Consider the following 17,494-nt stretch of genomic DNA (forward strand, 5'->3'; position numbering starts at 1 on the left):
GGGAATGCTGTGTCAATATTCCTCCAGCATTAACAAGGCAGGTTTGGAGAACAAACACCCAAATCTCCTCTGTACACATGTGCAGCAGGCTGAGCACAGAGTGGGATGGCAGCTGCCTGTGGAGAGGGACAGCAGTGCTCTGCAGGGCTGCCCTGACTGTGCTCCCAGCCCTGGGAGCACTTGGCTGGATGGGTTGGGCTGTGTTAATTGTCTCCCAGCTCAATCTGGCACGAGATGTTTGCAGAATATTGGCTGTTACACACAATTTCTGAGCTGTCTGCAGAAGCCTGGTGTCTGAGAGGGAGAAGCTGTTGGAGATGCCAGAATGATGAGGCAGCTGCTGTCATGGTCAAGGCTGGAGAGGGAGCATTGGCCAGGACTTGGGACAGTGAACCAGCTCCTGTATTAGCTGGAAAATGCTCCAGCACAACTTTGAATATAGCATTCTCGGATTTGAGGGTGAGGAGAAATACTGGGATTCCCCTGGTTCTTCTTTTCCTGTTCCCTCTTTTTTCTTGGCATGTGTCTTGCCACAGCTAACTGAGATTGTGCCCTCATCCTTCACACGTGCTGGGGCTTCCTTCTGCTCTTGTGTCTGAGCTGCACCATGGAGTAGGGCCCAGAGGAGGACAACTGCTCCATGTGCACCATTGGTTCATGTCTTTGGACTTAGTCCTGTAAATTCCAGTGAAGAAAAGGACAAGATCACACTCCTGCCAGCTCAAATACAGAAAAACAGCCTTTACAAGCTGTTCTCAGCCTGCTGTGTCCTGGCTGTGCATTGTTCCTGTGCAGCACCACGATCCTGCAGCCTGGGGTGGGTGTTTGAACCTTTGAGATGGGGCAGGAGGAGCTGGAATCTCCTGTGAGCCTTTTAGATGGGGGAAAAAGGAGGTGAGATCTGCTGTGAACCACTGAGGTGGGGAAAGAGGAGCTGGGATCTGCTGTGAATCTTCTAGATGGAGCAGGAGGATCTGGGATCTCCTGTGAACCATTGAGATGGGGCAAGAGGAGCTGGAATCTCCTGTGAGCCTTTCAGATGGGGCAGGAGGAGCTGGGATCAACTCGAGAAATGCACAGCCACACATGGAGTCAGATGTGCTGTGCCCCTGCTGGGAGGCCACTGCAAAGAGAAGTGTTAATTTGCTTAAACCCTGAGTAAATATTTGCAGCAATCAAACTTTGTGAGTTGGTGCTTCTGCTGCTCACACTCACCTGCGGTACTGACCTCAGCATCTGAGACTGCCCTTCAGCTGAGGAAAGCCTGAGGAGCCTGAGCCCTGGTTCCTCCCCAGAAGAGAAGACAGATCCATTGTCTAATCAGTGACTGCAGGATTTGTCGCCCTGAGGAGTGAGGTATTTATCAGCTGCCTGCGTGCTGAGGAGCTGGGGAGCAGCAGGCAGCAGATGGTGCTGCAATGCTGCTCTGCAACAGCCCGGGAAGACCTGGCTGGGAAACCCTCCTTGGGAATCTCTGCCAAGTCCTGTGTTCCCACACTAGCAGGGACTCGCTCCTTTTCTTTTCCTGGAGTTTAACCTGACATCATTTTTGACAGGGATTCAAAATCTGCGAGCAGTGTGCTCTGGGAAGTGATTATTGCATGAGCAGCTCAGTCCCGTGGGGATGAGCCAGCTCCCCAAATGGCAAAAAAATCCCCTAATGCTTCTGACACCTCATTGGCATTGTCAGCCTGTGGAAATGGCCTGGGTGCATTTCACCCCTGGCTGCCAGGAGCATGTGGGACCCCACAGCTCTGGTGCTATGTGATATTTTTATTAATGCTGCTCGAAACAAGCACGGATTTGTTAAATTTGCAGAGCGTGGAAGAATCGTGGTGTGCAGTGCAAACAGGGTGAGAGAGGCCTGAGAACGGTCCGCAGGGGTCACCGCACAATTTCATCCTTTGTTTTCCTGCTGGAAAGGAGATGATGTTCTGATCTCAAACAGCAAAAACATGGGAGAAAGAATCCTGCAGCAGTGAGGAAAAGTGTGCTGGGAGATCACCAGGAGAGAGAGGGGAAATCTGTTCCTAGATTTCAGTGAGTGGAAGTTGACTCTCCGAAGCCCTGTTTTCTCCTTTTCTCTGAAAAACCACTTGCTCTAACCCCAAGGGCCTCTCCCTTCCCTCATGAAACCCTTGGATGGGGAACTGTGTAGATGGGAAGCTCCTCAGGATGCTCCTGAGCCATGGAAGGGGCAGCAAATGCTCTTCAATCCTTGGAGACAGCACATCATCTGCTGGGACCTATCTCTCAAAACCCCGTTCATTTTCACCTCTCCTGCATGATCCAGGGTTGACCTGACCCTGGAATTTGGGCACCACCACACATGTGGCTGACCCCTGAGTCATCCAGATCTTGTCCTGCCCGTGCTGCTGCTCTGGAGCCCATTTACCAGCAGCAGGATGAGTTCACATCTTGCAGAATCACACACAGAGCAAACTCCTTCCTCTTCCTCCTTGCAGACATCCCCGTGTCTGTGTTTTTCCTCTGCTTGTCCCCAAGGTCTGCTGCCTCTTGTGCCCAAGGTGTTTGCTGGAGCCTGTGTCCCTCCCAGAGCATCCCTGGCACTTGTGGCACAACCTCAGGAGTGTGCATGGAGCTCTAGCCTGGCACCTGTAATTTGTCATTGTCACCTGAGCTCCCAGCCTGCTGCTCCTGGTGATGGGGGCACAGTCCTGGTGTGGGGACAGCTGTTGTGAGCCCTTGGTTGCAAAGTCACTGTTTCTTCACTCAGCTCGATGGGCAAAAGCCAGGCTCGGATGCAAAACCTGGTTATATTTTGTTACTTCTGGTTCTCTGCACTGTCTGCACTCTTTCCCACCTTCCTGCAAGACGTTTTTGGGGGGTAGCAGGGTCAGCTCTTTGGAGAGGCCCTGGGCACACAGGAGAGCCCACCCTGGGGCTGCACTGAGGAGTTTAGCCCAGGGTAAAAAGCAGCTTTCACACCAAAAAGCACTCTGAATCAGGAGTGATGCCTCTCCTGAGAGGAGGAGGCTTTGTCATGCTGAATTACACCCAGCAGGGGAAAAAAACTGGCTCTTAAAAGGATGGGAAAGGGTTGATGGTTGTCATTACTCCTGGCTTGGTCCTAAAAGCAAAGCAAAGGTTTGACAGCGTGTCCTGCTGGGGCCTCCCATGCTGGGGAGTTCACAGGAGGAAAAATCAGGAGAAAAGCAGGAGAGAGGGTCCAGAGAGACAGCTTTGGCTGGGATTTGGGAGTGGAGGGATGCTGTGGGTGCCGGGATTCACAGACTGGGGGGGACAGAAGTGAGGGACCATTATGTAATTCTCCCTACAACGTGAGTCAGTGCCACATCCTGTGGTTGAACAGGAAAGGGATCCAAGCAGACCCCAGAATTAGTCTTGTCCCAGTGAATTCGAAAGAGAAATTCCAGAGAAAGAGGAAGTCCATAGACAGAGCCTGAAAATTTAAAGTAGTGCTATAAAAACCTTTCAGCTCAGCAGTGAGGTGGCCCAGGAAGCTCTGAGGGACTTAATCAAAGATGAGGATGTGGAAGAAACCGAAAGGAGGGAAATAAAGAAATAGAAACCCCTGATGATCCCAGAGGTGATTTGATGTGCTTGAGTACTGCAGGGATAGTGGCACATTCCTGCTGGGATGGGCACACACGGGGAAGGTGGAGAGTAAAAGGTTGGAATTACAAAATTAATTCAGCCCTGGGGAGCTGAAACAGCAAGAGGTCAGCTTAGGAAATGGGGCATGCACAACCAGACTCAGCTCTGCTCCTTCAGGGCCCAGGAAGAGGGGCTGGTAGAGATGGGAGTGCCCAAAAAAGATATTCTGGAGGAAATTGGGCAGAAGTGCTGTTATTCCCTGGTTCCAGACTGAAGGCTTGAGCTGAGCTGGTTTCAGAGTGAGGCAGCTCACACCAAAACCCCACAACCACCAAAACCACCTCCAGGGGAACGAGTGAATCTGGTGCTTTTCCTGGGAATGAGAGCAGGCTGCTGGTGGCTGGACAGCCTTGGAGAGTGCTGGATTCCACAGCAGCGCTGCTTTTAGGGACACCTTGGAAAACAGGGCTCTCACAGGCCTACGTGACCCTTGTAAAGACAAGCCAGTTCACACTGGGAAGGAAATCTCAGCTCCAGTCTGGATGGCTCGTGGAATTTGCTGGTAGGACTGGTGTCTGTGGGAGCAGTGCTTGGTTTTTATCTTGGGTCAGAAACCTGCATGAGATCCTCACAGCTCCCCTGTGGAAAGCTGATTTCCCCTTTGTTGGTATTCCCAGGCAGTTTCCAGCCTGTCCTCACACCAGCAGTGCCCCCTGCACCTCCTTCCAACCTCTGATGCCTTCACATGGATCAGTCCCTCATTTTTCAACCCAAGCTTTTTGCATCGAACCCTTTTCATGCTGTTTAACATCAGCCTTGTGATGTGTGCCATGGGTCTTTCCCTGCCCCAGACATTCCCAGCTCACAGGATCCCAGACTGGAGTGGCTATTCCTGTTATCCCAGTCCCCACCAGCGGGATCCTACTCTGTACCGCTGCCTCGGATCCTTTCTCCATCCCTCAAGGTCAGTAGAATCCTTTTGTGTGATTTCCTGGCCTGCTCCAGATTGATGATCCCATCTCGTTTTGCCTCATCAGCACATTTCCTCTGCCTTCCCCTGCTTTGTGTGCCAAGGTCATTAATGCAAATGTCAAGCAGGATATTTTTTGAGGCAGAAACCCAAGGAACTGTGTGGGTAACCCCCTCTCAGTGTGACACAGCCCCTTACAGCTGAAGCAATTACCGTGCCCCTTTCAGGCAGCTCTTGACCAAATTCACTTTTCATATGCTGGTCACATCTTCTCTGCCTTTGCTCAAAATTTACTCTTTGGCCTTAATTCAAGTGCCTTCCTGAAGCCCAGATGAGTGAGATCCACTGCATTTCCTTCACCACAAATATCTCTGAGCTTACAAGAGGCAGCTATGAGGTGTGGTATTTAAAATATGTCAGGATGTTCAAACCCAAACAGTTTCCACTTTAGCAATGTGCCTGTTAACGAAGAGTTGGGTGGCACAGAAATTTGGGTTGGGGCGCAGTGTCCTCATGTCTTGTGTCTGGGGATGGAGCTGCCCATGTCCTGGCTGGTGGTGTCACCAGTGGTGTGGGGCAATGGAGCTGGGGAAGGACCTGCTGCTCAATTTTATTATCATTTTTTAGATATTTGCTGATGAATCCAGCATGAGAATAATGTTGATAATACGCTGATGTTTTAATTGTTCTGATGTGTTGTTTTCCTTCATCAAGGACTTGAGGAGCTGCTGTGGGGGGGCAGAGTCTGATCCCAGATGGGCAAAGGATATTCCATCCCATGGAACATCATGCCCTGACTCTCCTGTGGCACCATGGTGCTTCCAGGACATTCCCTAAACAAAAGCCACCACTGGTGTTACCTGTGGGGACAGGCTGGGTGGCACCAGAGCTGGACCCAGGCTGGGGAACAGCAAACCCAGGGTGAAGGGAGGGCAAGGGGGTCCCTGTGGGTCTCTTCTCCCACCTTGGTGCAAGGAGACATCAAAGCTGACTCTTCATGACCAGACACATTGATGTGATTGAAATGAACTTTATTTCAGTTTATTATTCTGACACAGTTTAAATAATTTTTGTGCTTAGAAAAAGAATATTTAGTTTAACTTAAATAAGTTAAATAAAATAATTTTCCCCGTCGAAGAAGGGGATGTCAAATCCTCTCTGGTGTGCCCGAGGCTGGAAGCCATGCAGGGGTGGGATTGTGGATGTCAGCAGGGAAGGCTCAGTTTTCCAGGCTCTGGAAGTGCTTCTGGAGCTCCTTCACCCATGGTGCCTGTGGATCTGCACACAGCATCTTCTCCTTCTTGGTGACCACACTGCCGGAACAAAACCTGCCTTAGGTGCTGGGCTGAGGCAGTGGCATCTGAGTCCCACCAGCAGCACCTCGAGTGTCCCATGAACGTCCCCAAGTGCCCCCTGGCACCCCTGGGCACTGCCCCGAGCGCTGGCAGTGCTGGGTACTCACATCACGCCTGGCTTGGTGCAGGAGCTGCTGGTGATGAAGACGGAGCTGACGAGGCGCCGAGGGATGGGCGTTCTATGGTATTTGAAGCAGCAGGTGCTGGGGACACCATCTGTGAGGGGACAGACACACGGCCCTGGTGACGCCTCAGCTGCAGCACAGCCTCTGCCCCCCACCAGGGATTTGCCATCTCGTGCCACCATCCCTGGCAGAACCCCCTCCAGGAGCCCCCCAGCTCCAAACCTGCATACAGAGCCCCCAACCCTCCCCACAGCCACCAGCGCCGCCCTGCCAGAGCTGGGACTCTCTGGCAGCTCCCAGGGAGGATGCAGTGATGCTGGACTCACCGAGGTGGCCCTCAGATGGAGAGCAGGTGGCCAGGAGGAGCAGAGTGGCCAGGGTGGCTGCCAGGACTTTCATGGTGCTGTGGGCTGAGGGCTCTGCGAGCGAAGCTGGAGCTGGAGCTGGGGAGGCTGCAGGACTCTGTGGCCCCTGGGGCCGTGCTCCCCTTTTATCCTCCTCGGAGGGCGGGTGCAGGGCTTCAAGGAAAGAAAGTGATGGCATCATACCAGGGAAATTGTGTCAGGATCACCCAGTTTCGCTGAGCTGGAGAAGGCGAGGAAACCGCAGAAGGGGAAGCGCCGGCCACGAGGCTGCAGCTTTCAGGGTGCTCTTTGGGTGCCTGGTGGTCCCAAACCATGGCAGGGCTCTGGAGCAGCTCTGGGGGTGGAATAGCCCAGCTCAGGTGCCCTGGCATGGACACCCCCAGCCGCTGCTGCTGGCAGGACACCACTGCCAGGAGTCAGATCCCAACTTCTCCCCGGGTTTGCCACAAATGCCACTTCTTCACCCTGCTCCACCACAGGGATCCGGAGCGAGGAACCACTGCACACACATTCCTCTGCACTGGTAACCCCAACTCCTGCTTGGACAGCAGAGATCGTGAAGGGACAGGGTTGTGTTGAGCTGGAAGTCACCATGGGGCTCACATTTGTCCCTTTTTGCTGTGATGTGGTCAAAAGATCAATTTCCTCACTGGAAAGGTTGCAGAGACACGGGGTCTGTGCTCTGATCCAGGCCTGCAGCCTGCCCTGCTACCTTCCCTGTCCCTGGCTGAGTTTATACCTCTTTAAGGCTTTCAGTTTTGGCTGCAGCCTCTCAACGCTCAAATTGTTGCAATTAACTGCTTGCCCACTTCTTCCCAAGCAGGGTCATTTAATCCAATTTAATCTCTCCTGATTTAGCCCCAAAAAGCAAAGCTCCCTCTGTCAGGGACAGCATTAAGGGCAGAAGCCAGAGAGAGGAGAGGATCCTGCTGGTGCCCACTGCGATCAGCTCACTGCAGATGAAACCTCCAGGAAAATGGAGAGTGAGTGAAAAAGGGCAGCATTTGCAATGCTAGAGGGTAATTCCCAAACACCCCCCTCTGCTGCACACCCAGACAGAGTGAGCTGCCAAAATCACTCCACACTCCTTTTTTTTTTTTCTTTTTCCAGCCTTTCCCTGATGCTGCCACAGAGGGTTTGCAGTCACCATGCAAACCCCCAGCTTCCCCTGGCCTTCCTGCTGACCCTGCCTCGGGCATGACTAATTCCTGACTGATTCGAGGGAAAAGTCCAACTGCCCAAAGTGCTGAGCCATGGCAGTGCCTTTGCTCCCTTCCCCGCTCACAGCAGCTGCCTCTTGGCCAGCAAACCTTCCCCAGCCACCAGGTCCTGCCATTCTCTGAGGTGGGAATGGCTGCAAATCATCTCCTGGAGTTGGTCAGGAGGAGCTGGGCAGTGCTAAGCTGGTCTTGGGGTGGTGAAGGAACAGGTCCAGCTGTTCCAGCTCTTTCTCCAACTCCCAATTTTCAGCTATTTCTGTTCCAGCCACTCTGTGCACGGGGCTGCAAAGGAATCAATGAGTCCTTTGGATTTAACGATAGCCAGGCTCTCCATCAGAAAGGCTTGGAGAATTCACCTGCTGCTTGTGCCATGTCCCTGGGAACACAAAGGCAGAAGGAAGGGACTTGGCTCCTCGGGGGAATGCAGATCAGCACGAGTTTATTCTGGTTTTCTGCTCTGCTCATTGCAGAGGCACTCAGAGGTTTCTCTAAAACTCAAAGCACCCCCTTTGTGCAGGGGAATCCCAAGTTCAGGATGAGCCAGCAGAAGTTTTTTGTGCTTTCATGAACCTCTCTGCCTGTAAACCCCACATGTCCCACAGAGACATTCCCACACCTCTGCCCTCCAGCCACCCCTGGAATTCTGGCACCTCTCCTGCCCTTACCAGGGCCAGCTTTGCTCTGTGCATGGGGGAGAAGTGGGAGTGCGGACAGACAGGCTGTTAGGGTGAAGGAAACCAGGAATTGCTGTCTGGCTCAACCACAGGAACAAGATCCTGAGCTATCCAAACCCTGGGATGGGTTTTTTTATGGAGAGGACAGCCCTGAGCCAGAGATGAGCTGGACTTGGGTGCTATTGCCTTGGTGGGAGCTCAAACAGAGGGAGAAGGGGAGGATGGACAAGAGAGCAGCACGGGGGGACAACAAATGCCAGGAGAGTGGTGGGGAACATCCCACAGCCAGAAAACCTTGGAAACTGAGATCGGGGCACTGTGAGAACTGCAGTTTCCAGAGGATGACAGAGGGTGACTTATCATCCGGCAGGAAGCCCAGAGAATCTCACAATTAATAGATGCTTTCTGGTGGAAAAGGCAAAACCATTTCCTCTTTGCTGCAGAAGTGACTGGCCAAGCTTTCGGTTCTCCATTCAGCCGAGGACCGGATGGGACTTCTTACTGGATGCTGATGAAATATTTTCCATTATAACTGGAATCGAGGGTATTACGGTGAATTGCACAAAAGCACAAAGGCAGGGAGTTTGTGTTTAATTCTGTTTGAGGAATTAGATACAGGGAACTGATCTAAAGTGAGAGTAAAGAAATGGCTGGGTGGTTTTATTTCTCCTGCCGTGGAAGGCCTCGTCTGTGAGCAGATGATGTTTGGATCCAGCAGACAAACACGAATTTGGGGAGGAGGAAAGGCAGGGAAAGAGAAACTTCGGCTTTACAAATGCAAATTTGAAGAACTAAAGAGAGAAAAAGCCCATTTTTGTTAGGGAGGGGAGTAAAGAGCCAAAGCTGCCACTTGTTTTTAGCTTGTCTGGTTACAGGCAAGTTCTCAACACCATCAAAATTTCGTGCACCAAGGAGAGAAAAGGGAAAAGGGAACAAATGAGGAAGGAAGAGGGAGGTGGGGCAGGTGCAGTCAAACAAAAAGGCCCCAAAGGTTCCCATAAATTCCTCCTGAGCCAGGCTGTGGCCACCTCACCACCAGGACAGACTCACATGGACTGGGAGAGGTTCCGCTGCTGAGCAAATGTGGCCCTGGTCTTGCATAATCTGATGATTGTGGCACTGCCTTGCATGAGAAACCCAAAGAAAAGGATGGAATTAAGTCTAAAACCCCCCTCACCCTCTGGGGCTGTGCAGAGGGACCAACCCTGACTGAGGGGGAGCAGCTGAGACAGTGTGGGGCTAGAGCAGACCCCAAATTTGCTCAGTCCTGGGGTGAGAAACCTGCCCTTTAGGGCTGCACATTCCCAAAAATAAATAAGAGGAGAATCACAGAATATTCTGAGTTGCAAGGCATCCACGAGGATCATCAAGTCCAACTGCTGCCCGTGAGGCAGGGGGATGCTCTGGGCACCTCTTGAGGAGAGGGACCCCACATTTTGCAGCACCAAAGGGATCACAGCAACCTCTGCCTTCCCCAAAACAGGAGCCCACAGCAGGAAGAAATGAAAGGCACTGGCAGCACTTTGATCCCGTGCAAGTGCAGAGAAAACCACTGGGGTTATGCAACCTCCCTCTGGGAAGTGACACTCATTGATAAAAATTATGCAAAGGGGTCCCGTGGCTCGAGGTTCTGAAGAAGGCACAGCCTCATGAGCTGCCTCTGACCCTCGTGTGTGTGGCTTTATGGCAGTAATTCTGCCTTCAAAGCGGAGATGGGTTTGTAATTCCAGTTCCCAAATGTTCTTTCCCTCTCCGAGGATCCTGAGGGAAGGCCCACAACCCAGGACAGGTTTCCTGTGGTCCTGCATCAAAGACAGAGTGAGTTTTGTGCCAGACTGAGAGGAAGAATGGCCAGGAAAAGACCAACCTCTCCCAGGCAGGAGGCTGCAGCACACCTGGCATTCCAGTAAATCCCAAAGGGATTAGTGGGGGATTATGCCCGGGAAAAGGGCAGTGATTTGGCACTGCAGCCACCCTCCTGCCATGCAGCACTGCCAAAGCCACAGGGACACTGAGCTGGTGGCCCTCAGCCCCACTCTTGGCAATCTTCCCTCTCCAGGTCGTGCCCTGCTGTCATCATCCTGCACCTCTGTGTGGGCTCCGGCTCTGAGTCACAGTGCTCGGGGTGAACGTGGCATTTGGAGTGAGATCCCATCCCAAGATGTGTCACCTGGGGACACAATTTGGTGCTGGGTTAATGGGTGGACTTGACCTTAAAGGTCTTTTCTTTAATGCTTCTATGATTTGGAGAACCAGTTCCTGCCCTGTCCTTCACACATCCCAATATTCTGCTGGATCCTTGGATTTCCAGCACCAAAGAGCAACAAGAAAAGTCTTGTTAACTCTCATTTTGGCTGAGAATTGCAGTCACACAGCTCTAGGCAAGACCATTCTTTCCAATTCCAGACCAATTCCAGCTGCTGAAGAATCCTGTGGGGATCGTGGCAGATCAATTGGCCCAAGGTCATCGATTTGTACAAAAAATGCCCTAAATGGGAGCAGATAAATGGCAGCAAGTCTGGCAGTGTGAATAAAGGTATCTGTAGGAGTGAGGCCGTCAAAAAAGAGTCCCAGCTCATCAAAAAGATGATTCAAGTGAGTCACAAACAAACAGGGAAGTGGATAATTCAGCATTTCTCGGGAGAAACTGGCTGCCCGTGGCTTGGATGGGTGCCCTGTTTGGGTGACAAACCCGGGCCCAGGGAGTGGTGGGGAACAGAGGGACACCAGGCTGGGGCTGTCACCAGTGGTGTTCCCCAGGGACAGAGCCAGTCCAACCCCTAAACACCCTCAAACACCCCCAAAGGGAGCCTCAGCTCCATCCCCATCCCATGGGCAGCTGCCCAGGGCATCCTCAACCCCACAGCTGGGCGGGGGCTGCTCCACCTTGGAGGGCAGCTGAGCCCTTTGGGTTTCCCTGTCCTGCCAGGGGCTCCTGGGCTGTTCCTGGGAATGCTGAGCCTGGATGTGACCCGTTTTCTCCCCCAGGATTGACATCTCACTGCAGCTGCAGGTCAGCACGAGAGGGTTTATTGAGTCCACAAGGGAGGGGACGGAGCCAGCTCCATAAATTAATGAGTGACACAAGAAGGCACAGAGAATTATGGGGTACAAATAAATAGAGCTTTTGGGGAAGGCAGCTTCACTTGGAGGTGCTGTTTGGCTTCTTCTGCTTCCTCAGGTACTTCTGGAACCATTTCTCCTCTGGGTCCACACAGACCATCCCCCTCGGCATCGTCACGCTTTGGGGGGAAAGAATATCCAGAGTCAGCCTGGGAGTGGAGCATCCCACCAGGGATTCCTGCAGCATCCTGCCCCCCTCTTTTCCTGGAAGTGCTGACTCTTGGCCACCTCTGCAGTTTTGGCTTCCTCCCCATTTCCCCACTGACAGCAGAAACAGGGGGGGGTTGGGGCTGTTTGGGTTAAGCAGGTGAGTGTGAAGAGCCAGGTTAGGGCAGCCCCACCCTCAGCTCCCTTCCCAAGGGGTTTGGGGGACTCCCCAAAAGCAGAGCAGCTGCAGGGAAGCTGGGTGAGCGAGGTGAGGAGTGGGGTGGCAGGGAGGAAGGCTGGGTGGGACTGAGGTTACTCACAGAACAGCTTTGTGGGTGCAGGTGGGAGACGTGTAGTGGTATTCCAGGATTTTGTCCTCAGGGATCCTCCCACGGGAGAACTTTTCCTTGCGGCAGCACATGACTTTGGAGCTGCGGACTGAGAGCAGGAGAGAGGATGTAGTGCTCTCCCACTCCTGGCACGAGGGGTGCTGCTCCTGCTCCCTGATCCCACATCTTGCAGCCCTGGTGGGGATGTTCTGCCCCGGGGTAGGAGCCCCCCGTTTCCCTGCCCGTAGATCTCCCCAGCTGGGCTTTTCTAGGGCTGAACCCAACCCTATTTTTGCTCATTTTCAACAAATCCAAGACAGCCCCATGCTGGGGCAGCTGGTGACACCCCACAACCCCATCAGGAGCTGAACTGTCCTCCCCAGCCCCAAATCCCATCAGAGGAGGAGCTGGGACAGCTCAGAGAGGAAAATCTCCGTGTTGATACTTACAGGACATCCCTGGCCTCCCAGCCCAGGCAGCTGCCAGCAGCAGGACAAGCAGGGCCAAGGAGATCTTCATGTCCCACCTGAGGCTCTGTCAGCACCAGCAGCTCTGACTCTGCTCCAGCCACCAAGAGCTCGCTGCCCTCCTGCCCGCACCCCTGGGTAATATATAACTCCTGCCAGGCTTTCCATGACAGCTCCGGGCCTTCCCCGTGGAAAGAACCGCTGGGATCTCTCCATGAAGGGCAAGTGGTGAAGGGAAATTCCTCCTCACAGCCCCTTTGGCCACTGTGACACCCGAGGGCTGCTGGAAAGTGTGGGAGCACTAGTGATGCTGGGGCTGAGTCTATTTTGGGTTGGGTTGTGGCCACCAGCAAACCACACAGGATGATGCTCACACTTACCAAAGTCCTGTGCGAGTTTCTGTGCAAGAATCACCCCTTTGCCATTGGCTGCGAGGCCTCTTCTCGCCGTTTTGCTCTGGGGTGGGGTGGCTGGGTGGTGGCCGGGCTCATCCCTGGGTGTTTCTCCATCACCCATTGCTGGCTGCTCATTGTGGTGGCTCTGCTGCTGTCACAGCGCCCATCACATTTCCTGGTGGCACCCTGGGGTTTTGGGCTGTCTCAGGCATCCCCGAGATCGCCCTCTGATAGAATTTGGGCCGTTAATTAGGATGGGGGGTGAGGAGCACAGGAAGGCCCCTCCTGCCGGGAGTGTTGTCCTTCTGGTGCTTCCCCAAAGCCCTCATGGACATGGTTTGGCCCCGTTCACCCCTGGATGTCCTCACAGAGACCTGGCTGAGGCTCCAGCTCTTCCTGGCTCCTTGCTGATCCCAGCAGGTGGGCAGGAAAGCCGACAGCAGGATGTGCCCACTCCCGAGAGACTCGCACAGACAGATGTTTGCATGTGGGAATCACCTTTTATTCTGCTCAGTGTCTACAAATAACAGCTGTGGGGCTGCTCCCCCTGCACCCCCCGGCTGCTGCAGCCTCTCTGTGGGCCACAGAGAGTCTGGACACTCCATCCTGGTGGGATGAGGGGTTGGGAGAGGCCCTTGGCGCCTTCAGGGAGGTGGTGAAGGTCATTGTGAGGGGGAGGATGTTCCTTGTGAGCTGCTCCATCCAGCAGTGTCCCCCATGCAAAGGGGTTGCCTCGGCGGTGTCCCCCATGGGGAGGAGTCCCCGCTGTCCCCGGCCACCCCGCTAGCTGGGGATGGAGAAGGAGCTGACTTGGAAGCTCTGCTGGTACCTCTTGACCCACGGCCTGCTGGCCTGGGTGCAGATCTCCTTCCCGTTCCTCACCCTGAAGCTGGGACACAGAGAAGCTGGGATCAGTGGGGACCCCAACACTGAGTTTCTGAGGGGCTCAGGGAATCAGGGTTGGACCCAAAGCAAGGCAAGGGGCCTGGCAGGACGCAGGGGTGGATTTGGGGTACTCACATCACAGCCTGGTGCGGGCACTCGGGGCTGGTGGGGTAACAGGCCACCACGTTGTCCCTCTTGATCCTTCTCATCTGGAAGTTGAAGCAGCACTTGTCCGGCATGGCTGGAGCTCCTGGGGGACAGCACAAGCCTGGCTTAGCCTGGACACCCCCACTCCCTCCTCAGCCCTCCTGCCATGGCAATGGCAGCTCTTTGGGGGGACCCCCCTGCGTGCTGTGGATGAAGCGAACCCGACCCCGCAGCCCTGGGTTTTGTCCCCGTCCCCCAGCCCCTGGGGCTGGGACAGTGCTTACTCTGAGCCAGGCTGTGCCAGCACAGCATGGAGAGGATGAGGAGGGCACAGACCACCCTGGGCGCTGTCCTCATGCTGGGCTGTGGCAGTGGCAGAGCCGCCTGTGCCGGGGCCAGGCTGTCCCGGCTGCTTTTATGGGGGAGCTTCCCGCAGGGCCAGGGGGAGGGCCTGGTCCCCTGCCACGTCCCAAAGCACAGAGGGTAAGTGATACTCATCACCTCATCCCCTTCCCAGCCCTGGGAAAGAAAAAAATGTGCTCCCAGGCTGTGCTTCTGGCACCGATGGGCTTGGGATTTTTTCCTGAGCTCCGGCTTCCAGCGTTAGGGCTGATGGACAGGCTGTTCCCAAAGTTTGGCTCTGCACCCTGATTGCCTGGGCAGGCTGTGTCCAGGCCACGTGGAAGGAGCCCCAGGGTGGGTGAGAGGGTTTGGGGATGTCCTTTGGATGGGACAAGGGACAGGCACAGCATTCTGCAGGGTCTCCCATGCTCCATGTCCCCCCCCCCCTCCCCGACCCTGCAGTTTTGTATCCTGGGGACCACCAGCCAAAAACCCCTTTCCCCCCCCCCCCCAAAAAAAAAAAAAAAAAACCATAAAGAAAATCAAACCATAGAGAAAAACCCCAAAACACAGAGCAACATCTTCTGCATCAGGCACTTAAACTCCTCTGCGCTGCCTTTGGGGGTGTTTGGGGGTGTTTGGGGCCGGGGGGAGGACGAGCAGGTGGCTGCACTTCCCCGCGCTCGGTGCCAAAGCAGCAGCTCGTGTTCTTGGCCGGGCTGGGCTGGGAAAGGCAGAGGCCAGCGAGGGGCTTCCCTCGAGGGTTCTGCCTGGCTGCAGCTGTCCAAAATCCCCCTCTCCCCCCAGCCCCTGCAAATCCCAGGGCGCTTCCCAGCTGCCGGCAGCTGGCGGGTGGTGGGAAGCAGCGGGGAGAGGCAGAGGCTGTGCTGGAATCTCATCCCACCACGGGGCTGGGAATGCCGAGGGCACCCTGGGGCATTTCGGGCACAGCCCTGCCACGGGGATGCTGTTCCGGGAAAGGCACCTGCCCTGCCACGAATGGGGACAGCCTCCACTCGCTCTTCTTCAAAGCCATTTCCCAGAAATCAGCCCAAATTTGCTTTGGGATGAGCGTGCGGGATGACAGTGAGGTGACGGCTGATGCCCCGGGGATAATGAGGAGGGGGTCTGTGTTTGTCTGCCACGTTCTGTCATCACCCAAATTCCCGGTTAATCCCTCCTCAGGGAGCGGAGGAGAGAGGATGACTCCGGCTCTGCTCTGGCTCAGCTGCCTGGCTCGCCTTTCCCTGACCGGATCCATCTTTTCCCTCATCCCTCTTCCTACCCCCACGCACCACAACGCTCCTGGCGCAGCCGGGGCAAACACGGCCCTCTGAGGGTAGAAAATATTCCCTGGAAGAGAACGAAACACGAGGAAAACAAAACAGGGTTTGTCGGGCTGGGAAAAGCCCTTTTAAAGACTCCAAGGTAAAATTCTGGGATGCGGCAGGCAAAGAATGGCAATGACATTCCCAGCTCATCAACCCATCGTGTTTGGGGCAGGGAAGGGCACAAGACATGGGCAGAGTCTCTGCTCTGGGGTGGCCCCACAAATCCTCTGATCCCACAGATGATCTAGGCAGGAAAACACCTTTTTCCTCCTTTTTTGCCTTGTTTCACGGGGGGGGCTCCGTGCCTGCACTCCCAGCTCTGGCTCCAGGCTTGGACAAACGGGACAGACCCCGCTCCTGCACAGGGGGAGGTGGCAAAATTTGGGACCCCACCGGGGGGCTGAGCTTTCATTGCCCCCTCCAAAACATTTGCAGGCGCTCCAAACCTCCCACTTCTGGGTGGGATTGGAGTATCCCGGTGGACGCTGCTGAGGAAAGCGGAGCATTCCTGGGAGTGCTGGTGCTGAATCCCCCTCCGCGCTCCCAACCAGCCCCAGCCTGGTCTGTGCGGGACACACCGGGACACACCGGGACACACCGGGAATGCCGCTCGCCCCCGGGGCACAGCTGCTTTTCCAGCTGATGCTTTATCGATGCTGCGGCATTTCCCTCCCAGCCGATCGATACCCCCGGGGGCGGCTGCAGCCGAAGTCACGCCCGGGGAGCGAAGCAGCTTTGCCAGGGCAGGGCTGTTTCTAGCAAGGATTTGTTTGATTTATTCTCCTCGTCCTCCTTTTATTTAATTTCTTTTATTTAATTTCTTTTATTTATCTTCTTAATTTCTTTTTCTCCCTTTTCGGGCTGAGCTTTTTTTTTTTTCCTCGGGATCAGCTTTTCCACCGCCTCGCCGAGGCTGACGCTGAGGTAACCACTGAATTCACACCCCCTTCGTGTCGTTTCCTTTTTCAAGCTCCTTGTCCAGCCCCAGCCACCCAGGACTTCCCCTGCTGCTGCAGAGATGATTTCTATCAGGATGGGTCACCCCCTCCTGTCCCCAAAATAAGGTGGCTCAGAGTGTCCCCTCCGCCACCCACGTCCCTCCAGAGCCCAACTGGATTCTGCTCCAAAAAGCAGTGGAGGTGGTTTGGGGTTTTTTTTCTGTCCAAGGCTATAAAACCCAGTGGGTGCCTGCATCTCATCCCCAAAAGTGCTCCCCTAAGTGGAGTGTGCAGCCCCTGAGGGCACCCAGCTGCCCCGAGACTCCTCCTCCTATGGAAATAAGATGGAATGAGCGCTGCCGTCTTTCTCCAGAGGAGATTTCACCAGGAAAATCACGGCTAAATCCAATTTCGGACATGTCCATCCTCTGGGAGGAATGCTGGGCATGCCACAGGAGCCGCTGGAAAAAACTTGGACCAGCCCATGTCACCCTCCCCCAACAAATTCAGGTTCAGGGAGAGGCTGGGAGCGATGTTCCCACCTGTGGGAAGTGGGAACAGCATGAAAAACCTGGCATTGTGTGGCTTTGGTGTAGATCTCCGCGAGTTTGGGCTCCTCTCTTGATTTTGGAGCTGTGTCCCCATTTCCCAAAGGGCGAGCAGCCCCAAAGGGAAGGGCTTTGAGCCCAAAGCAGTGGTGGGGAGCTCAGAGAGCTGATGCCAGCGGTGAAAAGCTCCCATTTGGGATGACCAGCGCTGTCCCCATCTCCTGAGGGCAGGTGTTTTGTGGCTGTCCCGTTGTCCCTGGGCATTTCATCCTCTCTCAGCTGTCCCGAGCTGAACTCTCCCCCTTCCTCGACATTTCTCCGAGCGCTCCCTGACTCATTTCCCGTGTCCTTTGGCCCCCGGCATCCTGGCTGCCCCCGCACGGGGACGGCCCCGGCTCCAACGCTGATTTCACACCAGACTCCTCTGCCTGAGATTGCGATCAGGGCTGGGCTGCTCGAGCTGAGCGAGCTCTTCCCAAGCCTGGCCTTTGAAAACCCCGAGTTTAGAACTCAAATAAACCCAAAGCCTCCTCTGACTCTTGATCTGCACCCCA

At 54.7% G+C, this 17,494-nt stretch overlaps 3 protein-coding genes across 3 annotated transcripts; all 3 read right to left on the bottom strand.

Moving 5' to 3' along the window:
• Positions 1 to 5,547: 5,547 nt before the first annotated feature.
• On the bottom strand, positions 5,548 to 6,505 carry LOC116453925 (C-C motif chemokine 5-like). Its single transcript, XM_032129907.1, has 3 exons — positions 6,356 to 6,505; positions 6,012 to 6,120; positions 5,548 to 5,862 (listed from the first exon to the last, which is right to left on the bottom strand). The coding sequence occupies exons 1-3, from the start codon at positions 6,426 to 6,428 to the stop codon at positions 5,769 to 5,771; spliced, it is 276 nt and encodes a 91-aa protein (XP_031985798.1). The 5' UTR covers positions 6,429 to 6,505; the 3' UTR covers positions 5,548 to 5,768.
• A 4,791-nt stretch (positions 6,506 to 11,296) lies between these two features.
• On the bottom strand, positions 11,297 to 13,127 carry LOC116454123 (C-C motif chemokine 5-like). The gene is made up of 3 exons (XM_032130313.1): positions 12,337 to 13,127; positions 11,879 to 11,996; positions 11,297 to 11,530 (listed from the first exon to the last, which is right to left on the bottom strand). The coding sequence occupies exons 1-3, from the start codon at positions 12,404 to 12,406 to the stop codon at positions 11,431 to 11,433; spliced, it is 288 nt and encodes a 95-aa protein (XP_031986204.1). The 5' UTR covers positions 12,407 to 13,127; the 3' UTR covers positions 11,297 to 11,430.
• A 102-nt stretch (positions 13,128 to 13,229) lies between these two features.
• LOC116454122 (C-C motif chemokine 4-like) lies at positions 13,230 to 14,233 on the bottom strand. Its single transcript, XM_032130312.1, has 3 exons — positions 14,066 to 14,233; positions 13,770 to 13,884; positions 13,230 to 13,638 (listed from the first exon to the last, which is right to left on the bottom strand). Exons 1-3 carry the CDS (start codon positions 14,136 to 14,138, stop codon positions 13,533 to 13,535), a joined length of 294 nt encoding a protein of 97 aa, XP_031986203.1. The 5' UTR covers positions 14,139 to 14,233; the 3' UTR covers positions 13,230 to 13,532.
• Positions 14,234 to 17,494: the final 3,261 nt, after the last annotated feature.

Source organism: Corvus moneduloides, chromosome 20, assembly GCF_009650955.1.
Source record: "Corvus moneduloides isolate bCorMon1 chromosome 20, bCorMon1.pri, whole genome shotgun sequence".
Lineage (NCBI taxonomy): Eukaryota > Metazoa > Chordata > Aves > Passeriformes > Corvidae > Corvus > Corvus moneduloides.

Excerpts from the sequence above, each read along its gene's own strand:
- LOC116453925 (XM_032129907.1), bottom strand. The coding sequence starts at position 6,428 with ATGAAAGTCCTGGCAGCCACCCTGGCCACTCTGCTCCTCCTGGCCACC. Across the intron at positions 6,121-6,355 it reads TCCATCTGAGGGCCACCTCG|ATGGTGTCCCCAGCACCTGC; the intron begins GTGAGTCCAGCA and ends GTCCCCTCACAG. Across the intron at positions 5,863-6,011 it reads TGCACCAAGCCAGGCGTGAT|TGTGGTCACCAAGAAGGAGA; the intron begins GTGAGTACCCAG and ends TTGTTCCGGCAG.
- LOC116454123 (XM_032130313.1), bottom strand. The coding sequence starts at position 12,406 with ATGAAGATCTCCTTGGCCCTGCTTGTCCTGCTGCTGGCAGCTGCCTGG. Across the intron at positions 11,997-12,336 it reads TGGGAGGCCAGGGATGTCCT|TCCGCAGCTCCAAAGTCATG; the intron begins GTAAGTATCAAC and ends TCCTGCTCTCAG. Across the intron at positions 11,531-11,878 it reads TGCACCCACAAAGCTGTTCT|CGTGACGATGCCGAGGGGGA; the intron begins GTGAGTAACCTC and ends TTCCCCCCAAAG.
- LOC116454122 (XM_032130312.1), bottom strand. The coding sequence starts at position 14,138 with ATGAGGACAGCGCCCAGGGTGGTCTGTGCCCTCCTCATCCTCTCCATG. Across the intron at positions 13,885-14,065 it reads CTGGCACAGCCTGGCTCAGA|GAGCTCCAGCCATGCCGGAC; the intron begins GTAAGCACTGTC and ends GCTGTCCCCCAG. Across the intron at positions 13,639-13,769 it reads TGCCCGCACCAGGCTGTGAT|CTTCAGGGTGAGGAACGGGA; the intron begins GTGAGTACCCCA and ends TCTGTGTCCCAG.